The sequence below is a fragment of the Lampetra planeri genome, chromosome 20 (assembly GCF_965212315.1).
Source record: "Lampetra planeri chromosome 20, kcLamPlan1.2.h2, whole genome shotgun sequence".
Classification (NCBI taxonomy): Eukaryota; Metazoa; Chordata; class Hyperoartia; order Petromyzontiformes; family Petromyzontidae; genus Lampetra; species Lampetra planeri.
Genome location: NC_136126.1, coordinates 9,882,780 through 9,901,699, shown reverse-complemented (window position 1 = coordinate 9,901,699; position 18,920 = coordinate 9,882,780). Strand labels below are relative to the sequence as shown.

The window sequence follows — 18,920 nt, the reverse complement described above, 5'->3', positions numbered from 1 at the left end:
CCGTGCGGTGACTGCGACAGTGCCGCCCACGCTGACGGGAGGAGACGAGGGCGGCGAGAACAGCGTGGTCGTCGGCTCTCCGCTGGAGCTCGAGTGCCAGGCGAGCGGCACCCCCGAGCCCCGGATCACGTGAGGCTCGCACAGCTACACACGGAGCGGTTGGCACGGGCCCTGTTGCGACGAATGCATCGGGGGTGGCGGTGGGGCGGGGGGGATGTCCCTCCTGGCCGATTTCATCATCTCTTTGTAGCCCAGCGCCTGAACCCCCTCCGGCCCGTGGGTTGCAGTGCAGTTGCAGTGCCTGCACAATCGACAGCTACTCAATCGCTTACGGGTTTGTGGTATCGTTCGATTCAACGCATTGGACCGATGTCCTTAAAGCGTCCCCCGTTTGAGATCAACTGGGTTTTAAAGATGCTGCCACTTAATGCATGAGGGGGACACTCATTTTTTGTCAGTGTCTGAGACCAAATGATGAAAGGAATCGATCGGTGGCCTGTACTTAGAGACTACACGGGGGGGGCGCCCGTCATCTCGTGACGTCGTGGTTGCGGCCTCGCCTGAGCAGGTGGCTGAAGGACGGGCGGCCCCTCAAGGAGGGCGAGGGTGCCCGCGCGTCGGCCGACGGACGCAGGCTCACGGTGCCGCGCGCCCAGGTGGCCGACACGGGCCGCTACGCCTGCGTGGCCTCCAACGAGGCCGGGGACGACCGCAGGGAGTTCGACGTCACCGTCATGGGTGAGCCGGGGACGATTGCAGGTTGCGGTGGGATGGGGTGACTGGGGTGCGTCTCAGCCCTTACCGGCTGAAGGCTCAACTGCCCCCTCTTCTAAATTGTCATAGCAAAATCTTGACTTAAAGCTTTCGTGACTGCAGGAATTCAAATTCTTTGGGTCTTTCGGTAAAGTCACGTAGATAGGTGATTTTCTTTGAACGTATCTATGTGACTTTACCGAAAGACCCAAATAATATGTCATAGCAAAGTCAATGTTATGATTTTTTTTATTTAGTTTTTTTATATTTCGGCAGGAGCCCGTTACAGAGCACGAACCGCGACGTGGGGTCGGGGAGGGCGGTGGGGGGTACAGAAACTCCACGGAAAAAAGTCGCGAACGCTGTGCTCCTGAGTTTCGAGGAGGGGTTAGATTGGGGCCGCGAGCGGGGTGTGTGTACTTTCATGTGGGGAGGGGAAGGTGAGGGAAGAAGAACGTACAATAAGTCAGGGAGTCAAGGAAGCGGGATGGGGAAGAGGAATGGTGGGCAATGTTATGATATTTAACACCAGCGAGAATTAAGCAACGGGCATTGCAGGCTCGAGCAGAATGCACGACTGACGGGAGCAGATCACGTTGCTGCTCATTCTGTCATCGGAGGCGGATCTAGAAAGTTCCCGGGGACGGGAGGGGCGCTGTCCCAAAATTTGACACTTTTTAAATCGAGCCGTACATTAATTTAAAAAAATTCTATGAATGTATCTTCTCGAGTAAATATCAATAAGACACCGATCTTTGGGGGTTTGAAGGGAGGGAGGGGGATCGCTGCGATCTCCCCCTCACATACCCTTGGATTTGCCACCGCTCTGTTTTGCATTCAACGTTTCTTAAAAGTTTGATTCACATGAACTGCATTGTTGTTTGGTAGATTGAGTTATATTCGTCTGAAGCCAGACGCTGGGGATTTGGAGTCAACTCTTTCAACAGTTGTGGAATCTGGCCAAGGGAAGGAAACGTTCAAGAGGTGTGACCTCAGTGGCATCGGCCATGACAACCTGGAGATCTTGACTTGCAATTTATTTCGTATCCAGCTCCTCATGGCGATACAAAAATCAGAATCGCTTTGTTTGGAAGTCAAAAGCGGGCATCCTGTGGAGAGAACGGGCAATAAAAGCGATTGGCCGAGTGAAAATAAGTTCGGCGGCAGCTCTGCGGCGCCATCTCCCGGCCTTGCTCCCTGCCATGACGTGGGACCGCGGGAATTTCTTCGGTACGTCTCTGCACCACCTCATCATGCCGCGACTCTAAGGCGTCGCTTTGTTGCTGTGCCGTGCAGTGCCGCCCACGATCCGCGTGATGGGGCCGAGCGAGCGAGCCGTCGTGCTGGGCAAGTCCATCACCCTGCAGTGCGTGTCCAGCGGCATCCCCACGCCACAGGTGTCCTGGCTCAAGGACGGCCGCCCCGTCGGAACCACGGCGGGGGCGAACGTCAAGGTAGCGAACTACCGGTGTGATACTACCTGGTGCGCAAGCATGACGCGTAGGTTCCGGCAGGCAGTGTTATGATTCATAATTGACCTTTCGGGTTTTTGGCCAGGCAAGCATCTGAACAGGTTTGTGTCGCAAAGACCCTTCGCGACCCGGAACAGCCAAACGAATGAAACTGTCGCATGCGTGCACCATGCCTGTGCGGTCGTCTGGAGATGTGAAGGAAGTTCCCATTGTGATGGGTTTTCTCAATTTTCAGGAGCTGTTGGATCCGAATTAAGTGCTGTGCTTTAATATATTTTTACTAATTTATCAAAACATACATCTAGATATCCAAGGCGATGCTAAAGTTGTAATCCGATTCTGTAAAGGTAAAATTTGCCGATTCACTTCTAAAACCCCGGCTTGCAGCGAGGGGATGGTATGACGCGAGCACGGGTTTCAAATGTCCGTCTGCGCGCTGGGATTCATGGACGAAAGCAGCGCAACGGCCCCCTTGCCACACACGTCGCAGCGCGGTCGCGCCGTAGCCAGGTATAGCGTCTCCCACCTCGCAAAGGGAGGTCAAAGAACCCAACTGTGCTTGGACCTCCGATTCGCATGGTTGGCGGTGCGAAAGAAGTTCAGCATGCATACGTACGCAACATCACTCGAGGGCACTGTGGTTTTGAATTTCACTTATTTCTCATGATACCGAAGCTTCCGACTTGTGTGCAACAGCTAGGGAATAACAGAATAGGTGTATTGTATTTTCAGGTTGCATTTGCCTTTAATAAAAAATAAATGTGCCTACAAGTATAAGGTGGCTATGTATGAAGCCTTGGCTAAATGACATCTACCCGTGAACATTGTTACGAACTTGAAATCGGGCACACGTTAGATTAACTAAATTTGCAACGACGGGTGGTCAATAAAATGAATGCTTCCGTTTAAACTTCAGATGAGCACGAGGGCATTGGCCTCCCGCACACAACTTTAGAAGGGGGCTCGGAAATATCCACGTGGATTGTTCAATTGTTCAGTGTTCTGTGGGTTTTTGTTTAGGTATTCCAGTCACTCCCACATGAAAAACTCCCACAAATGAGAATTGCCAAATATTCCAATGCAAAAGCAAATTGATATGAGAACAGGAATAATAATGCAATTCATAATGTGCTCAACGCTGTTACGGACATAAATGACCGTGACGGAATTGCCTCGTTAACAAAACGTGCCAATTAGTTACTACTTACGCATACTAAATGACACGTTTTGTTAAGATGACAAGCCTTACTAATTGGCTGTGTCAGGTGGTGGCGGGTTGAACGACACATTTATATTTACGTGATCTAATCCAAACAAAAAATACGTTATTTATTATGGATCCACGTGAAGTGCCTGGATTAGAGCAAACACATCCTTTGGCAGCATGGGCGTGTACATGGATGTATGGATGCAGTCGTTGGAGTCAGGGGGGGGGCAGGGGTGGGGGGTCCGGAGTGTAATAGGGGTTTGGGTAAAGTTTGAGGGGGCCCCGATGGTTTTGCCGACGGTGGCAAGCTTGTTGGTGAAGTACGCGCTGAAGGAGGTTGCGAGCTTCATTGGTGCAATGTGGGTCATGTGACTGGGTCATGTGACTGGGTGCCAGACTGCTGCTAGGATGGAAGAGGTCTTTGAAAGACAGTGATGATGCTTCGCACGCACAACTCAATGTGGCCCTTCCAGGTCCACCCGGATAGGGTAGCAATACACCGCCGCCTTCTGCAGGCACGTCGCTGTCCTTCAATCAGCTGTCTCAAGAACAAAAATTATCCCTGCACGATCCACCAACCCCCACTTCCGAAGTGCTGGATAGGAGTCCACGTGTACTCGATGGCGAACACAGCCGGCGAATGTGCTCGAGCAGAGGGATTTTCACAGCTCGACAGCAAAATTCCATCGTTAACGGATCTGAAATGGTGTAAGTTACTAACGTCCACTTTAACCGTGGCCTGTGCATTCGGCAACGCCCTTTTGTTCCGTTGCCATGACCCGCGCGATGTTATTTTTCATAGCAATTTGAATGTAACGCGCGGTGACGTTGAGTAGTGTTTCCACTCATGGCAATAACTGCACACACTGTTTTTAAAAAAATGCATAGATTGCATTTTTGGCGGTCATTTTGAAGAGAAGGAAAGGCAATTTGTGTGAGCCAGATGCTCCTTGCATGTTTGATTTAAAGCGCTGGTTCGTGTCAGAACAAAAAAATATTCTTTTGTATAGACACACTATGCGCTCACATGCAAACACACCCGTTCATATATGGTTTCTCTTTTTGAGGTTTGAGTTAATGTGAAACATCTTAACGAATGAAATACCAGTGGTATCACGTTGCCCTGTTGCCTATTATTGAGCGGAAAGTTGAGCAGTGGGTAATATCTTATTTATACAGAGCCGTGCATCACTGGAAAATGAAGAAAAGTTGGCGATGCTGACTGCTGAGGTCACCAAAGTCAGACCATGAATCGCATGATCCAGCACTGCCCCCCTGGCAAAGCCGATTCACAGACCTCGGGATCACGCGATACTCTGAACAGGGCAGCACTGCGTTTAGAGGATTGGGAAGGTTGTGAGTTCTAAATCGGGGCGGGGGGGGGGGGTGTTGGATGTACGTGACCCATGGTTTGTGAATTGGAGACGAGAGTAGTTGCACGGCCAGCAGTTCATCGGCGGCAAAGCAGATGACCGTAACTGCTGTTGCCCTCTTCTGTAGTGATTCAGGACTGACCACCGTTTGCTGGGTTAGGGGTTGTACCCCCGTGACGGTGGGTGTCGTGCCACGGAGTGTGAACCGCGTATGTTCGTTGAACGTCTTCCGCGCCGTACGTCGACAACCGTGCTAATTGGAGTTGCCGGGGAAAGGAGAACAAACTAAACACAAAAAACTGTTCTAAAGGAATGAGGTTTCAACCTCGATGAATTAAAAGTGCACGGCCCCAGTGGCTTCCCTAATATCGGTGGGAAGAGTGTTCCAGGCGGCCACAGAAGCGCATCTGAAAGCGCCGCGCGACGGTGCGGTGACCGTCTCTGTTCGACGGCCAGGACGACCGGAGTCCGCGCGTCACGACGGTTTACGCTCCTTGACGTAGCCGCGTGTGGAGTTGTCCCTTCTCGAACCGCGCTGCTCTCCCCCCTCCCCCTGCCCCCCGCCGGCGCTGCTGCAGGTGGAGAGCGGCGGGCGCATGCTGCAGGTGAGCGGGGCCGCGCGCGAGGACGCCGGCCGCTACACCTGCGTGGCCACCAGCGCGGCCGGGGAGGCGCAGCAGGCGGTGCGGCTGCACGTTCACGGTAAGTTGGGGCCCCCTCTCTCACTGGCCCCCGAGGTGGGGGGGGTTTCGCTGAGAGTTTTGAGCGTTGAGTTTCGTGTTTTATTTGTGACACCGACGTGGTCCTGCCATTCTATCATATGTCTCGTCCATCAGCCATCATTTCTTATAGCAAGGTGTCATACTCAAGCTGACATCCCATGAGAGTCAATATGATTTCAATGATGTTTGTTCCCTGATCTAGCTGTGCCACCTTGTGTCCTGCCCAAGCTGACGTTCCGTAGCAGTCAATACGATTCATAGAATGTGTTTGCTCCCTGAGCCACATGCTCCCCTCTGTCTCTCAATGTAATCCCAACCACGCGTCTCGCCACACACTTTTTTGTGCACTTTCGACTTTTTTGTTTCATTTCCTTTGCCGGTGTCCGTTTCGCAGTCGGGCTTCACGGGGAATCTTTTGTGTTTGCGTCCCAGAGCCTCCGAGCATCGAGGGCAGCGGCGTGCGCCACAACACCACTGTGATCGTGAACAACCCAGTGGAGATGGAATGCGTGGCGAGCGGCAGCCCCACTCCAGGTGCGTCACCTTCACCTGTCTCTAGGCTAAAAACTAAACTATTTTTTTTTATTTTACCAGGTAGGGCCCACTGAGCTATGTGGCTTTTTTTCAGAAGAGCCCTGGCCACAAATGATAGCTCAACGAAGTGTCTTGTCATCGTGTGCAAATTTATAGCAACAAATACTCTAAACGCGTGATGTTGATGATAAATGTGGAGGGAAAAACCGGAGGAACCGGAGAAAAATCCACGCAACCACGGGGAGAACATGCAAACTCCAAATATACAGCAGGCATCAGGGTGAGGATCGAAGCCACGACCTCCTGTATACCAGGCGAGGTAGTTAACATCTCGCCACCGTTTCTGCTTGCCTCATCAACGTAGAGGCACGAGGGCGAGTAGCAGAGCCTATTTAATATTCTTCATTTGACGGGGGGCGGCGGGTCAATCAATTAGTACCACTTGATTTTCCAACACTGGCTCGGAGCCAAAATTTTGCGCGGTTGGCTACATACGGTGTGAAATAAGTTGAACTTACGTTCATACATTGGAGGCAAGCTTCGCCCCACGCTCGTTTGAGCAGGTAGACATTTTTACTCCACTAGACTTTTAACGTGAAAAGCTTCTCCGCTCTCACCTATTTCTGAGTGCAATTCTTGGGCAGCAAGTGGCATTCAATAAAAACAAATTTAAGCCGATTTAGAAAATATTGCCATAACTTCAAGTTACTATCTATCATTTATGTGCATTTGAATCCGTGTCTGTGTGCGTATGTGTGTGTAAGCGGTAGTGTAGTGTGCGTATGTGGTGAACATTGGTGTAGCTGTTAGTGCACTGCACTACGAACCTGGCCACCCAAGTTCAATTCCCGCTCAACACCAGTGACAATTATCTGATACGTTCCTGGGATTCCACTAGATCGACTCGGCGTCAAATGAGTACCTGGTGCGATGTGTGTAAACATGACCACTGGGGAGGAAAAGGCTGCCGGGCATAGTGCTGGCTACCCATTCCCTCGTGTGCTATGCTGGCCTTCATAGAGCGTTTGGCTGCTTTCATTTTCCACATGGTAAGCCACTTCGTTGAGCTATCATTTGTGGCCAGGTAACTTTTGAAATAAACTACATAGCTCAGTGGGTCTTACCTGGTAAAAACAATAGTTTTAGTTTAGTTTCATAGGTGCTCGCTGACATCACTTGCCCCAACAGCCTGCTCAAGGCTACATGGGAGGCGGGGGGGGGTCAATCGTCGTCCTTGCACGAGCATTGCGTACGCGTTTGTCCACACAGTGGTGTCGTGGCAGAAGGACGGGCGGGCCATCGCCGGCGCCGGGCAGGGGACGCCCCCGCCAGGCGTGGCGCTGCTGTCCCGCGGCCGCGTGCTCCGTCTGGAGAGCGCCCAGGTGGCCGACACGGGCCGCTACACCTGCCTGGCCACCAACGTGGCGGGCCGAGCCGAGCTCGTGCACAGCCTGCAGGTCCACGGTGGGTGGCGCACGCGGCCTCGTCCAGGCGAACGCTGACGTCGCCGCGGGGACGCGTCCCCTTGCCACAGCATTTGCATTCACTGCTCTCGCTGCCGTATACCGGTGCCTCCAGCGGTTTGTTTGATCCGCGGATCACGGGGGGAGGGGGGGTGAGCACGGGGTCGGCGCCATTCCTTTGAGAACGTCGACCGCCAACTGATATTGCGCAATTTGCTGGAGTTTGCGCATCAGATGTAGATGCCACCGGTTCTTCATGTTCCGCAGATGTTAATGCCACCACCGCCTTCTATTGCGTGGCAGTTGAACTTACGACTTTCGGTCCGAACAGGCAACTGGACATACGGACCAGGTTTGTTCGTATTTTGGTGTAGTTGGGCCGCATGCGTGACGACGCACTGCGCCACGGCGCCCCCTCGTGATTTTTCATGCCTCGGTGTTTACAACGTCGCCCCATACCGGATACTGTGCTACCCTATAAATGCAATATTCACCGCATTAATCTATATCATATTTACACTTTGTATATGATATCTTTTTGGGGTATGTTTAGTTTTTTTGGTACTTATTAAATGTATATTTTCCAGAAATTTTTTACCAAAAAATTACCCCAACGAACGTATCCGAAATTTATATAATTCGGTCAACAGTAAAATAGGTTTTCGATTGACGTTTCACCTAACGTCGCGTTTCCCAGGAATGCATGCCCAACTTATATGGAGGACTTACTGTATATAAAGGCATTTTGTCTTCAGGACAATTGGGTGACATTGTAGCACTGTTCTTGGCACTGCACACTCCGCAAAATAACGAGAGACGGACAGCGGGTGCCAAAGTAAGTTCCCGGGAACAGCGTTCGTAAGTTCGTTCGTTCGCTCGCACGCCCCCTGTTTTTTGTGCACCGCGCAGTTCCCCCGAGCATTGCGGGAGGCACAGACACGGTGGCGGTGGTGGTGAATAACCCCGTGAGGCTGGAGTGCGAAGCCAGGGGCATCCCCGCACCCACGCTCACCTGGCTCAAGGATGGGAGCCCCATCTCCCCGCTCACCTCCAACGGCATGCAGGTGGTCAGCCCCCCCCCCCCTCCAGCAGTCATCTCCATGCTCGGGCAGTGTTCTGGCGGAACCGCAGCGCGACTCGTTGGGATGTAAACCGACCCGTGTAACCTCGTGTACGACGCGAGCGGGTGCAAGGTGCACTTCTGCGTTGTTTACGTTGACGGACCATGAGCAATGGTGACAGCAATGGAGAGGCTGTCATCCAGCAGTGGATTGAGCATGACTGATGATGATATAACGTCATTTCCATCTGGCTGGAAATATATAGCATCTGAAATTCTTTATTCGGGGTTAGACACAGGACATCATCATCATCATTTCCGATGGCAGAGATGATGATGATGATGGTGATGAAAGTGGCGGTGATGATCATAGCATTGATGTGGATGATGATGAGGACAGTGTTGACGATTATGATGATGATGTTGCCAATGGAACAGATCCTGTCAGGAGGGAGGACCCTGGCCTTGTCCAGTGCTCAGATATCGGACACCGGCCGCTACACATGTGTGGCGATCAACGCTGCCGGCGAGGAACAGAGAGATGTCGATCTGCGAATCTACGGTGCGATACAACAACAACCGCCATTCGCCACTATGTGCTGATGACATCACCACGACGATGATGCCAGGCTAGTTGCACTTTAAGGCCGCGTGAAGTGTTGAACGCCCGCTGGCAGGAGGTCACCGGACAAAACCCAGGTGCCATGGGTTGACCGACTGAGATTACTGGCCATTGTACCACCTGTGCCCACTACTATGCCAACTTGCTGTGTTTTAGCTGCCCAGTGCTCCGCTCATTCTTGTGCGCATCGCTCAGACACAGACACCCACTCCGAGACAGCCACCCACACGGAGGTAACGTCAGCACTGACCATTCGTCCTGGCTTTCCTCGCCTGCGCTAATCCGTGCGCTCCCTCACCTCGTTAGCTAAACCCGCTTTTGTTTTTGCCCCTGCCACCCCAGTGCCACCCAACATCATGGGCGAGGAGCAGAACGTGTCGGTGGTGCTGAACCAGCCGGTGCGCATGGAGTGCCGCAGCAACGCCATCCCGCCGCCCACGCTCACGTGGCTCAAGGACGGGCGGCCCCTGCTCAAGAAGCCCGGCCTCACCGTGTCCGAGGACGGCAGCACGGTGCAGGTGAGCCCCGCGCACGAACGGGGAATAGCACCGGGTGCTGCTCGCCGCAGATGGGAAGGCGAGGAGCGCGGCACACCCAAGGCGTGCCACTCGCCTGCGAGATGTTAACTGCCTCGCCTGGTACACAGGAGGTCGTGGGTTCGATCCTGACCCTGACACCTGCTGTATATTTGGAGTTTTGCGTGTTCTCCCCGTAGTCGTGTGGATTTTTCTCCGAGGTCTCCAGTTTTTCCCTTCACGTTTAGAATCAACATGCGTTTTGAGTGTTTGGTTGCAATACATTTCCACGTGATAAGCCACTTCGTTGAGCTATCATGTGACCAGGTCGCTTCTGAAAAAGAGCCACATAGCTCAGTGGGCTTTACCTGCTAAAATATTTAAAAAAATTGATAGTTTGCATAGACATGAAATGTGAATGGTACACAGCAAATTCTAGAGAGCACTGCAGTTGAAACATAAACCGAGGGTGAAGAGTTGAAGAGGACACCAGGTGAGAGGCACGTGACATGTGACCAGCAACACGACCCTCGGGTGAATCTGTGATGCACAACAGTTGCGGCACGTCACCGGCGCGTTGACTCAATGCACTCCGGCATTAACGTTAGCTCCGGAGACATTTCGCGGTGTGTCTCTGTTGAACTCTCAGCACCCCCTCTATGAATCTCGGGTTCTCGGTCAAATTTATATTAACACGGCATGAACCCTGCCACTTCAGACCCCCACTGACCGTTCCACCATCGACCGTTGCCACCCATCACAATTGTGCACAAATAAAAAACGATGAGCTCTGGCGGCTGGGTGCACGCAGTGGTGACGCTTTGAGCCTCCCAGCAGGAAGGGCCTGGGTTCGATTCCCGACTCTGGCGCCTTTCTGCACGCAGTTTGTATGTCCTCACCCTGTTCTGCACACTGGCTTCATCCTCCCAGAGAAACATAAACAAAAATACCACACAAAGTAACTGGTGTTGGCCAAAATAACTACCTGCATATAACGAAATTGGGATTGTGCAAAGCGAAATTGCCCCCTCATGGCAAAAAAAATTGGCAGGTTGCTCCTGCAATCGAATCTTTAGACTCGGCAAGGCATTCGTTGAACCTTCAAGGGAGGATTCACGGGGTAAACGCACAGAGTAAAAAAATGAAAACCAACGTCGGCCGTCGGGGAATCCTCAGTCGCGCGTCGCTCATCCCCCATCCCGTCCGCTCCCCCCGGGCAGATCGACAGCGCGCAGGTGATGGACACGGGGCGCTACACGTGCGAGGCAACCAACGTGGCCGGCAAGACGGAGAAGAACTACAACGTCAACGTGTGGGGTGCGCGCGCCCCACGCCCCACTCACCCCGCGCCCCACTCACCCTGGGCACCTGGAACACGAGACAGAGACAAAGATCCCCCGTGTAGCCTGTAACAGACTGTTGGGGCAAGTGCCGTTAGCGAGCACCTATGAAGGCCGACACAACACAGGAGGGGGGTGGGTGGCCAGCACCATGCCCGGCCGCCTTTGTCTTTCTATTGGCGAAGTTTACACACTGCACTAGGTACTCATTTGAGGCTGAGTCTATCTAGGGGAGGCCCAAGACCAGTTCAGATAATCATCACTGCCGTTGGCCATGAGCGTGGAATTGAACTTGTGTCACCGGGTTCGTAGCGCAGCGTTCTAACCGCTACGTTACCGCTCCCCACACATACACATTTAGCTTTGGTGTGACGTGCGTACTTATCGGTGGCACGATATATTTCGGCAGGGCACACACACACTCGACTCATTTGTAACAGATGTCACATGGTTTAGTTTATCTTTGATTCGCCAGGTGAGAACTCAAGAGACGATGATGGCCTCATTTACAACAGTGACCTCACGCGTTGATCTGCCAGTAGGGGGCAATGGTTGCAATGCGTGATCCCAGTTGAGTAAATTAATTTGCGGCGTCGCCTTCGAATGATGCAAACTTGTATCCTGATGCAAGCGCACAACGGCTTGCTCTTGTGAAAGGCATCAGGGGATCTACAACGTCCACTGAGAGTGAAGCAGAGGGCGCGTAGTTTTATTCCGGTTATTACAAATGCAGTAATAATCAGGGCGGCCGCTGGATTCGAACCTTGAACCCCGGCAACGGACGTGCTACCGCTTATAGGCCACGTGACCGCCGTAGCGCACGTGCGACGCTTATGCACTACACAGCAATGGTGTGGCTCGCAGATGCGGAGCACGCGATTAACGATGGCATATTCGCGGAAACAAAAGTAGAACGCACATTTACCGCTGGACGTGACCCTCGAGTAGCACGAACGCACACACACAGAGGCCTAAGCAGGTGACACCTACTGTAGCTCTCATTCATAACCCTTTTCCACGTACGTCATCGGAACGGAATCGTAAGTACTTTAAAAGGCCATGCGGGAGGGCGTGTGGCACAGTTTGGCACCGCTATGCGCGTTCAGAGATTTGGCGGTGAACGGGGACCCACAATGCAACTTGCAGACGTCTCGCAATGGGAAAGGGGTTGACAACTCGAGACATACGGGCGTAACGATGACGGGCGCCATGGCAGGCACGTGCTCGCTCGCTCTCACACCCTCTCGGTCGATCGCTCTGACACGCTCTCGCTCGCGCACATGCGCTGGGGCTCACCGTGCGTGCGTGCGGCTGCTCTGCGTGTGTCGTCCCCTGTGCTCGGCGCTCTTCAGTTCCCCCGAGCGTGCGTGGAGCCGGGGAGCCCAGCCAGCTGAACGTCATCGAGGGCAACATGATGAGCCTGGTGTGCGAGTCGACCGGCATCCCTCCGCCCGCACTCTCCTGGAAAAAGAACGGTGAGCGAGCGCGGGAACTGCAACATTTTTTATTAATATACCAGGCGAGGCCTGTTGAGCTGGCCACAAAGGATAGCTCAACAAAGTGGCTTATCATGTGAAAATTTATATCAGAAGCTAAATACTCTCAACGCACGTTGATTATACATGTGGAGGGAAACACCGGAGAACCCCGAGAAAAATCCACGCGACCACGGGGAGAGAGACACACAAACTCTAAATATATAGGTGTCAGGGTCAGGATCGAAACCACGACCTCCTGTATAGCAGGGGAGGTAGTTAACATCTCGCCGCTGTGGCGCCCTCTTGCCACCCGCCGCCACACTCGTGGGAATCCCGTGGGGAAGTCTCTGTGCCTTGGGACGTGATTCCTGAACCATTCTTGTGCAATTTCCCTTAAGTACTCTGTACTCGTTCTCTGCAATGTGTTTGTCTTTGTTTCGTTGTTGCTGTGCTCACGCACCACGAATCTCCCTTATAAAAATAGGCGGGCAACCGGCTAATTGAAGCCATCATCTGTGTGACAAATAACATAAACTCAACACTCAAGGACCGCTCGCCGACGAGCAGGAGCCGAGCCCATGGAGCCTCGTGGCTCACGAGGATTTGGTATCACAGATGCAGGCCATGATGCTGATCCTGGAACGCAACTGGGCCATACCTGGACCGGAAAAAATATATAGTTTTTTCACGGTGGACGTGGTAACATGTCTGGCTTTTTATGTTTGGTTTGTTTTTGTCACTCTGTCTCCTTATCTGCCTCTCCAAATGTAATTGCATCTGCCTCTCTTTGTCTGTTTTAGGTCCACCTTGGTCTATATGTTATGTCATCCTCTCTGTTTACAGTCGCTTTATCATCGTTCTGTCTGTATCGTTTTATCTCTCTGATGTTTTCTTGATGCCAGTTTTCATCTCCGTTTGTGTCTCTCATTTTCTTCACGGAGTACGATTGGTAATCTTGTGCATTGTAGGCAAGCGTTGCTTGATCAAGCCAATTTCTGAGACTCCCAAGCCCTCTAGGGCTGTAAAGTGGGCAGGAGATGGCAGCACAGAAGGTGGCTTCGTGAACCCATCTGTGCAGACATTTAAATATTGTGTCCTCTGATTGCTTTTTTCTGGGCTCTCCAGTTTCCTGCCACATACAAAGCATTTCTGAAAATAGAAATGGCCAAACATTCCAATGGAGGACTCTCCTGAAAAATAACCCTGAGACCCAAGGAAGCTTTCCTGGATAATAAATAAAGATTACTCTATCTATACAACTATAATCAGATAGTGTGGCACTCTCAGAGCAGACCTTGGATGTTTGGTATCAACTGTACAGCACTTGTGGACTTTGGCAGAACGAAGGACACAATGGCGTGGTGGCATGAATCACATTTGCTATTATGACCTTTTGACCTTGATGTTCAGGTGAATTCCTAAACAAATATACCTGATGCAGGCAGTGATGAGAAGGAAACTGGCACTGTTTGGACACGTGTAGTAGGATGGACAACAGCAGGGAAATTAAAAGTGTGCTGATTGGAAAAAATGGAAGGAACCGGAAAGAGAAGAAGACCTAAGAGAGAATGGCTGGCGTACGAAATATCAGATCGGTGCCAGAAAGATGTGGCCACTACTTGAGCATATTGGCACAAGACCGAGAGGAAAGTGGAAACAAATGACGAAATGTGCAGTGGACACCTATGGGCTATGTGCCCATGGATCGTGATAATGATGATGATTCATTCCATGTGTAAGTTCATCTTAGTCTCTGTTTCAATATACATCTTTGTCTTCGTCTGTCTCTATCCATCCGCCCCAGGTAAACCCCTGGAGGGTGACCAGGAGGGCCGTGTGAGGGTTCTGTCTGGAGGGCGGCTCCTCCAGATCGGCAGCGCCAGGCCGTCGGACGCCGCCTCCTACACGTGCGTGGCCTCCAACGTGGCCGGCACCAGCATGAGGGACTTCTCTCTCCAGGTGTATGGTGAGCCCTGAGCGATTCGCGAGCCTTTTGTATTCCCAGCGCTGGTACAAGACCATACTACCATGCATTGTATTTTGGCAGAGTTGACAAAAGAAAAACTCTTGACCAGCGACCTGCTACTGGACAACTGTGAAAAAAGAGCTTCATAGCTCATCGGATTCGTCCAGGATTCTGATTAAAGATAAAAGATTCAGATTTTTTTTTATTGTTGCCTGAATTGTTGTGCACCCAACGAGAGCGCACGATCCGCCACCTTGCCACCCCTCGCGATCACACGCGTGCACGCCCCCCTCTCCGTCCCCGCACCCCACCCCGCAGTGCGCCCGAGCATTCAGCAGAGCGGCGGGCGTCCCACGGAGGTGACGGTGTCGCGCGGGGGTGACGTGACCCTCGAGTGCCGCGTCGAGGGCCTGCCCCGTCCGGCCGTCAGCTGGCTCAAGGACGGCCGTCCCATCCCGGCCGCTGCGCGCAGGGGCGGCGCGGGAACGGGGGCGGTGGCGGCGGCGGCGATAGCCAAGGGGGCGGCCGGGGGCCCCATCGTTCTCAACGACGGCCGCACCCTGCAGATCCACGGCGCCCAGGTGGGCGACACGGGGCGCTACACCTGCATCGCCGTCAATGTGGCCGGACAGGCCGACCGCAAGTTCGACCTCAACGTGCACGGTGAGGCCGGGAGGAGGGGGACCACGTGGGGGCGTGGATGGCGTGCGGGGCGGCGCACCGTGCAGAGGTGGCAGGGATTCTGCGCCGAGTGTGAAGAACAAAGCTGCGTAGCTGCAAGGTGGTTAGCAGTTAGGCAGTAGAATTGGTACAGGCCGCTGACCTCCCTGTATGGATTTAAAATAAATATATATGTATTATTTATTTTTCTCTTTCTCTGTGTGGACGTTTTAATTTAATCACTGATTAATATTGATTCTTAATGCACATGTCGGATTTCAGGTGTAAGAATCGATGTTTCAGTCGTGCAGCTTATATTGCAATTGAGGCTAATGGAGGGAACTGAATTGAGACAATAAGATTAGAAGCGATATAAAAAAAAAATGTGACGTAAGAGAATCCATTCTTGAATGCATCGCAACAATAAACGTGCTGCGTTTCATCTCTGTGTTAATAAGCCTCCCGCACTAGGCCTCGCGAAGCCTGCCGCACTAGGCCTCGCGCCGTGCTTTTCGTGCACAAATAAGGCGATTAAATGTATCTCGTCTCTGTGTTAATAAATGTTTCTTGTCTCTGTGTTAAAAAAACGTGCTGCGTTTTAGTAAAGTAAATTTTTTTTAAATAAACGTGCTGCGTTTCATCTCTGTGTTAATAAGCCTGCCGCACTAGGCCTCGCGAAGCCTGCCGCACTAGGCCTCGCGCCGTGCTTTTTGTGCACAAATAAGGCGATTAAATGTATCTCGTCTCTGTGTTAATAAATATTTCTTGTCTCTGTGTTAAAAAAAAAACGTGCTGCGTTTCAGTAAAGTAATTTTTTAAATAAACGTGCTGCGTTTCAGTAAAGTAATTTTGAAGCGAAGTTTAAAGTTTTGCCGTGATGCGCCGGAAGCGACGGCCATCTTGTTTAATTCACAGATCGCAGGGGGAGCGGGCGGCCATCTTGTCGGACAGGGTCATGCCAAGTGTTTGCAGTAGGGGGCGATGTTGATACACGGGCGGACGGACGGACAAACGCGGACGGACGGACGGACAAACGCGGACGGACGGACGGACAAACGCGGACGGACGGACACTTTAATCTATTGGTGGTCTGGTCCACTTCGTTCCTACCAGTATAACTACGTTTATCTTAACAGGTAAAGCCCACTGAGCTATGTAGATCTTTTTCAGAATCATGCCTGGCCACATTTGATAGCTCAATGAAAGTGGCTTATCATGTGTAGTTTTTTCTGCTGCCAAACACTCCATACGCACATTTCGAAATGCAGAGGGAAAAACCAGAGGACCCGGAGAAAAATCCACGCGTCCACGGGGAGAACGTGCAAACTCCAAATATACAGGCGTCAGGGTCAGGATCGAACCCACGACCTCCTGTATACCAGGCGAAGCAGTTAACATCTCGCCACTGTGGCGCCCTTGAATTTCAGTGCCACCGACGATCGGGGACGGCGAGGCGGAGAACGTGAGCGTGGTGCTGGGGAGCCCCGTGGCCATGACGTGTGAGGTGTCGGGCATCCCCCCTCCGTCCATCTCCTGGCTCTTCAACCGCAAGCCCATTCCTCCGGGCAGCGACGTCAGAGTGCTCTCTGGTACCAAGCGAAACACTCAACCGGGGAGCGCCCCGCCCGCTCAGTTTAAGTGCCATTCGTCACTGGAAACGTTAACCCTTTCCTGTTCCGATGACGTACGTGTAGAATAACTTGATCAGTACTGAGGCTCCCACGTAATAACAAAATATGAGTTGGGACCCTATACCAGGATTTGAAATCACAACTTTTCGATTAAGAGTCACACGCACTATGTCGCCAGTGCCCACCCGGCCTAATCTGCTGCACTTTGCAGACAATAATACGTGGCAATTAAAGAATCGGTCAGACATCAGAAACCCAGTTAAGTCTTTATCCTGGTTATTTATGTGGATATATGACTAATTTGTATTTTACGTGTATGAGTCTAAACATGCAATTTTCGTTCCCAGTCACTGAAATCCTTTAACCACCAGTCACGCCTTGCGCAAAGAGTAGCTGAACCCGGCGCGACCCTTTGCCCCTTTGACCCTCGTCCCCCGTACGCCCCGACCGCTCCGCAGGCGGACGCATGCTGCGGGTGATGCACGCGCACGCTGGGCTGGCCGGGCGGTACACCTGCATCGCGAGCAACAGCGCAGGGGAGGCCAGCAAAGACTTCCTGCTGGACGTGCTGCGTTAGTGCCGCCACCAAACACGTCGAGACGATCCGTGGTCCCATGCAGAACCGATCGCGGGAAAACTCACAACGTTCGTCAAGAACGCTGCTTGGCCTTAACGGGATAAATGTATAATTGGCGATGTTTTTGCCTATGGCTCACCTTCCAAGCACGTGTCTTTTATATTGTTGTTTAAATGTGCAAATCGCCTGTAGAGTTGCCTGCTACGTATTTTTCACTTTTGAAGTCACACAGTGTTATCGACAAATTTAATGAGTTTTTTTGTTATTTGTGTTTGTGCAGCATCACAATAAGTTACGTGCAGCAGAGGTCACCAGAAGGGATCTCAGGGGTAGTTCTGCAAACGATTCACTCCCAGAAGGATATATCACCTTCTGTGATATCACAGAAGGATAATTCACCTTCTGTGATATCGCCTTCTGTGACCCACAGAAGGTGATATCACAGAAAAGCTTCCGAGCGGGCTTCAAACGGCTTTCCCATGTGCCGGTCTTATAGAGATAGGGTTATTTGTCAGTTCATTTGAAAAATATATATATGTCAGAGATTGAAACGTGGAAATATTAAGTAAAAAACAATTATTTGAAGCTTGTTGTCCTGTCATTTATGACTGGGCTAAAACCACCAACTCACTGCATTTGAAAACAAGGATTAATCACCGGTGGCTACCTGTATTATAACCCAGGTACTCAGTAGTGCCATGTCACAGCACTAACCCAGGAGCCACTCAGCCGTCTGCAGATTCCACATTCCTATGGTGGTGGCCAGCCTCTTAAAACCATAAACGACCAGAATTAAAGTGTGACTAAATTAAGATGCAGAATTTGGAAGAACAACGTTTGATTAGAGATGGTGAGAAAAAAACAACTGCCATAAAAATAACATTAAACAGCAATTGCTGCGATTGTTTTTTTTTACCATCAAATATATATTTTTTTAATATTGCGTGCTCATTGAAAAGTAATGCAGATGAGGCCAACGAGTGATCGATAATTTGCACTCGTTGGGTTTAATGTGCCCCCCCCCGCCCCCTCTCTTTAGTTCCACCAACTATCAAGGACAACGAAGTGGTGGAGGATGTGAAAGTCAAGAAAGGTCACAAGGTCACACTGACCTGCGAGGTAGAAGGTGAGCAGCCTCGGAATTTTACGCAGCCTATTATCGTCAATTGTATTCGCAACTATTTATCCCCAATTGCGCTCCACGCAACAAACAGGATATACTGTCGAGTTTGGAAGCTCTCTGCAATTGCGGGGATTTTGAGCCCCTTTTTGCAGCAGCCTCGTAACCGCTGGTTCCCCAACGTCGGCACCCGTGGGCCACTGGCGCTCCGCCAGGCCGTGGGAAGTGACGCGCGGAACCGTTTCACAAAACACCTGTGTCTCTTGTTGTGCAGGAAGCGGCAGTGTCGTGCTTAGCGCACTGCGCTGTGAACCCGGCTAGCTGGGTTCGATTCTCGCTCACGGCCAAGATCGGTGACAAATATCTGAACTTTCCTGGGCCACCCCTAGGTCGACTCAGCCTTAATGAGTATCTGGTGCGGTGTGTA

The 18,920-nt window shown here is 51.7% G+C and overlaps 1 protein-coding gene across 1 annotated transcript in view; it reads left to right on the top strand.

Moving 5' to 3' along the window:
- LOC144724423 (hemicentin-1-like) overlaps window positions 1-18,920 on the top strand; it is a 262,312-nt gene that overhangs the window by 155,000 nt on the left and 88,392 nt on the right. Inside the window, exons 34-49 of the mRNA XM_078603538.1 lie at window positions 21-129; window positions 569-738; window positions 2,050-2,207; window positions 5,384-5,507; window positions 5,960-6,061; window positions 7,331-7,525; window positions 8,434-8,588; window positions 9,023-9,146; window positions 9,549-9,724; window positions 10,942-11,038; window positions 12,414-12,536; window positions 14,344-14,505; window positions 14,824-15,168; window positions 16,593-16,754; window positions 17,255-17,368; window positions 18,413-18,499. Coding sequence (XP_078459664.1) covers window positions 21-129; window positions 569-738; window positions 2,050-2,207; window positions 5,384-5,507; window positions 5,960-6,061; window positions 7,331-7,525; window positions 8,434-8,588; window positions 9,023-9,146; window positions 9,549-9,724; window positions 10,942-11,038; window positions 12,414-12,536; window positions 14,344-14,505; window positions 14,824-15,168; window positions 16,593-16,754; window positions 17,255-17,368; window positions 18,413-18,499 — 2,403 coding nt within the window. The remainder of the gene's footprint in view (window positions 1-20; window positions 130-568; window positions 739-2,049; window positions 2,208-5,383; window positions 5,508-5,959; window positions 6,062-7,330; window positions 7,526-8,433; window positions 8,589-9,022; window positions 9,147-9,548; window positions 9,725-10,941; window positions 11,039-12,413; window positions 12,537-14,343; window positions 14,506-14,823; window positions 15,169-16,592; window positions 16,755-17,254; window positions 17,369-18,412; window positions 18,500-18,920) is intronic.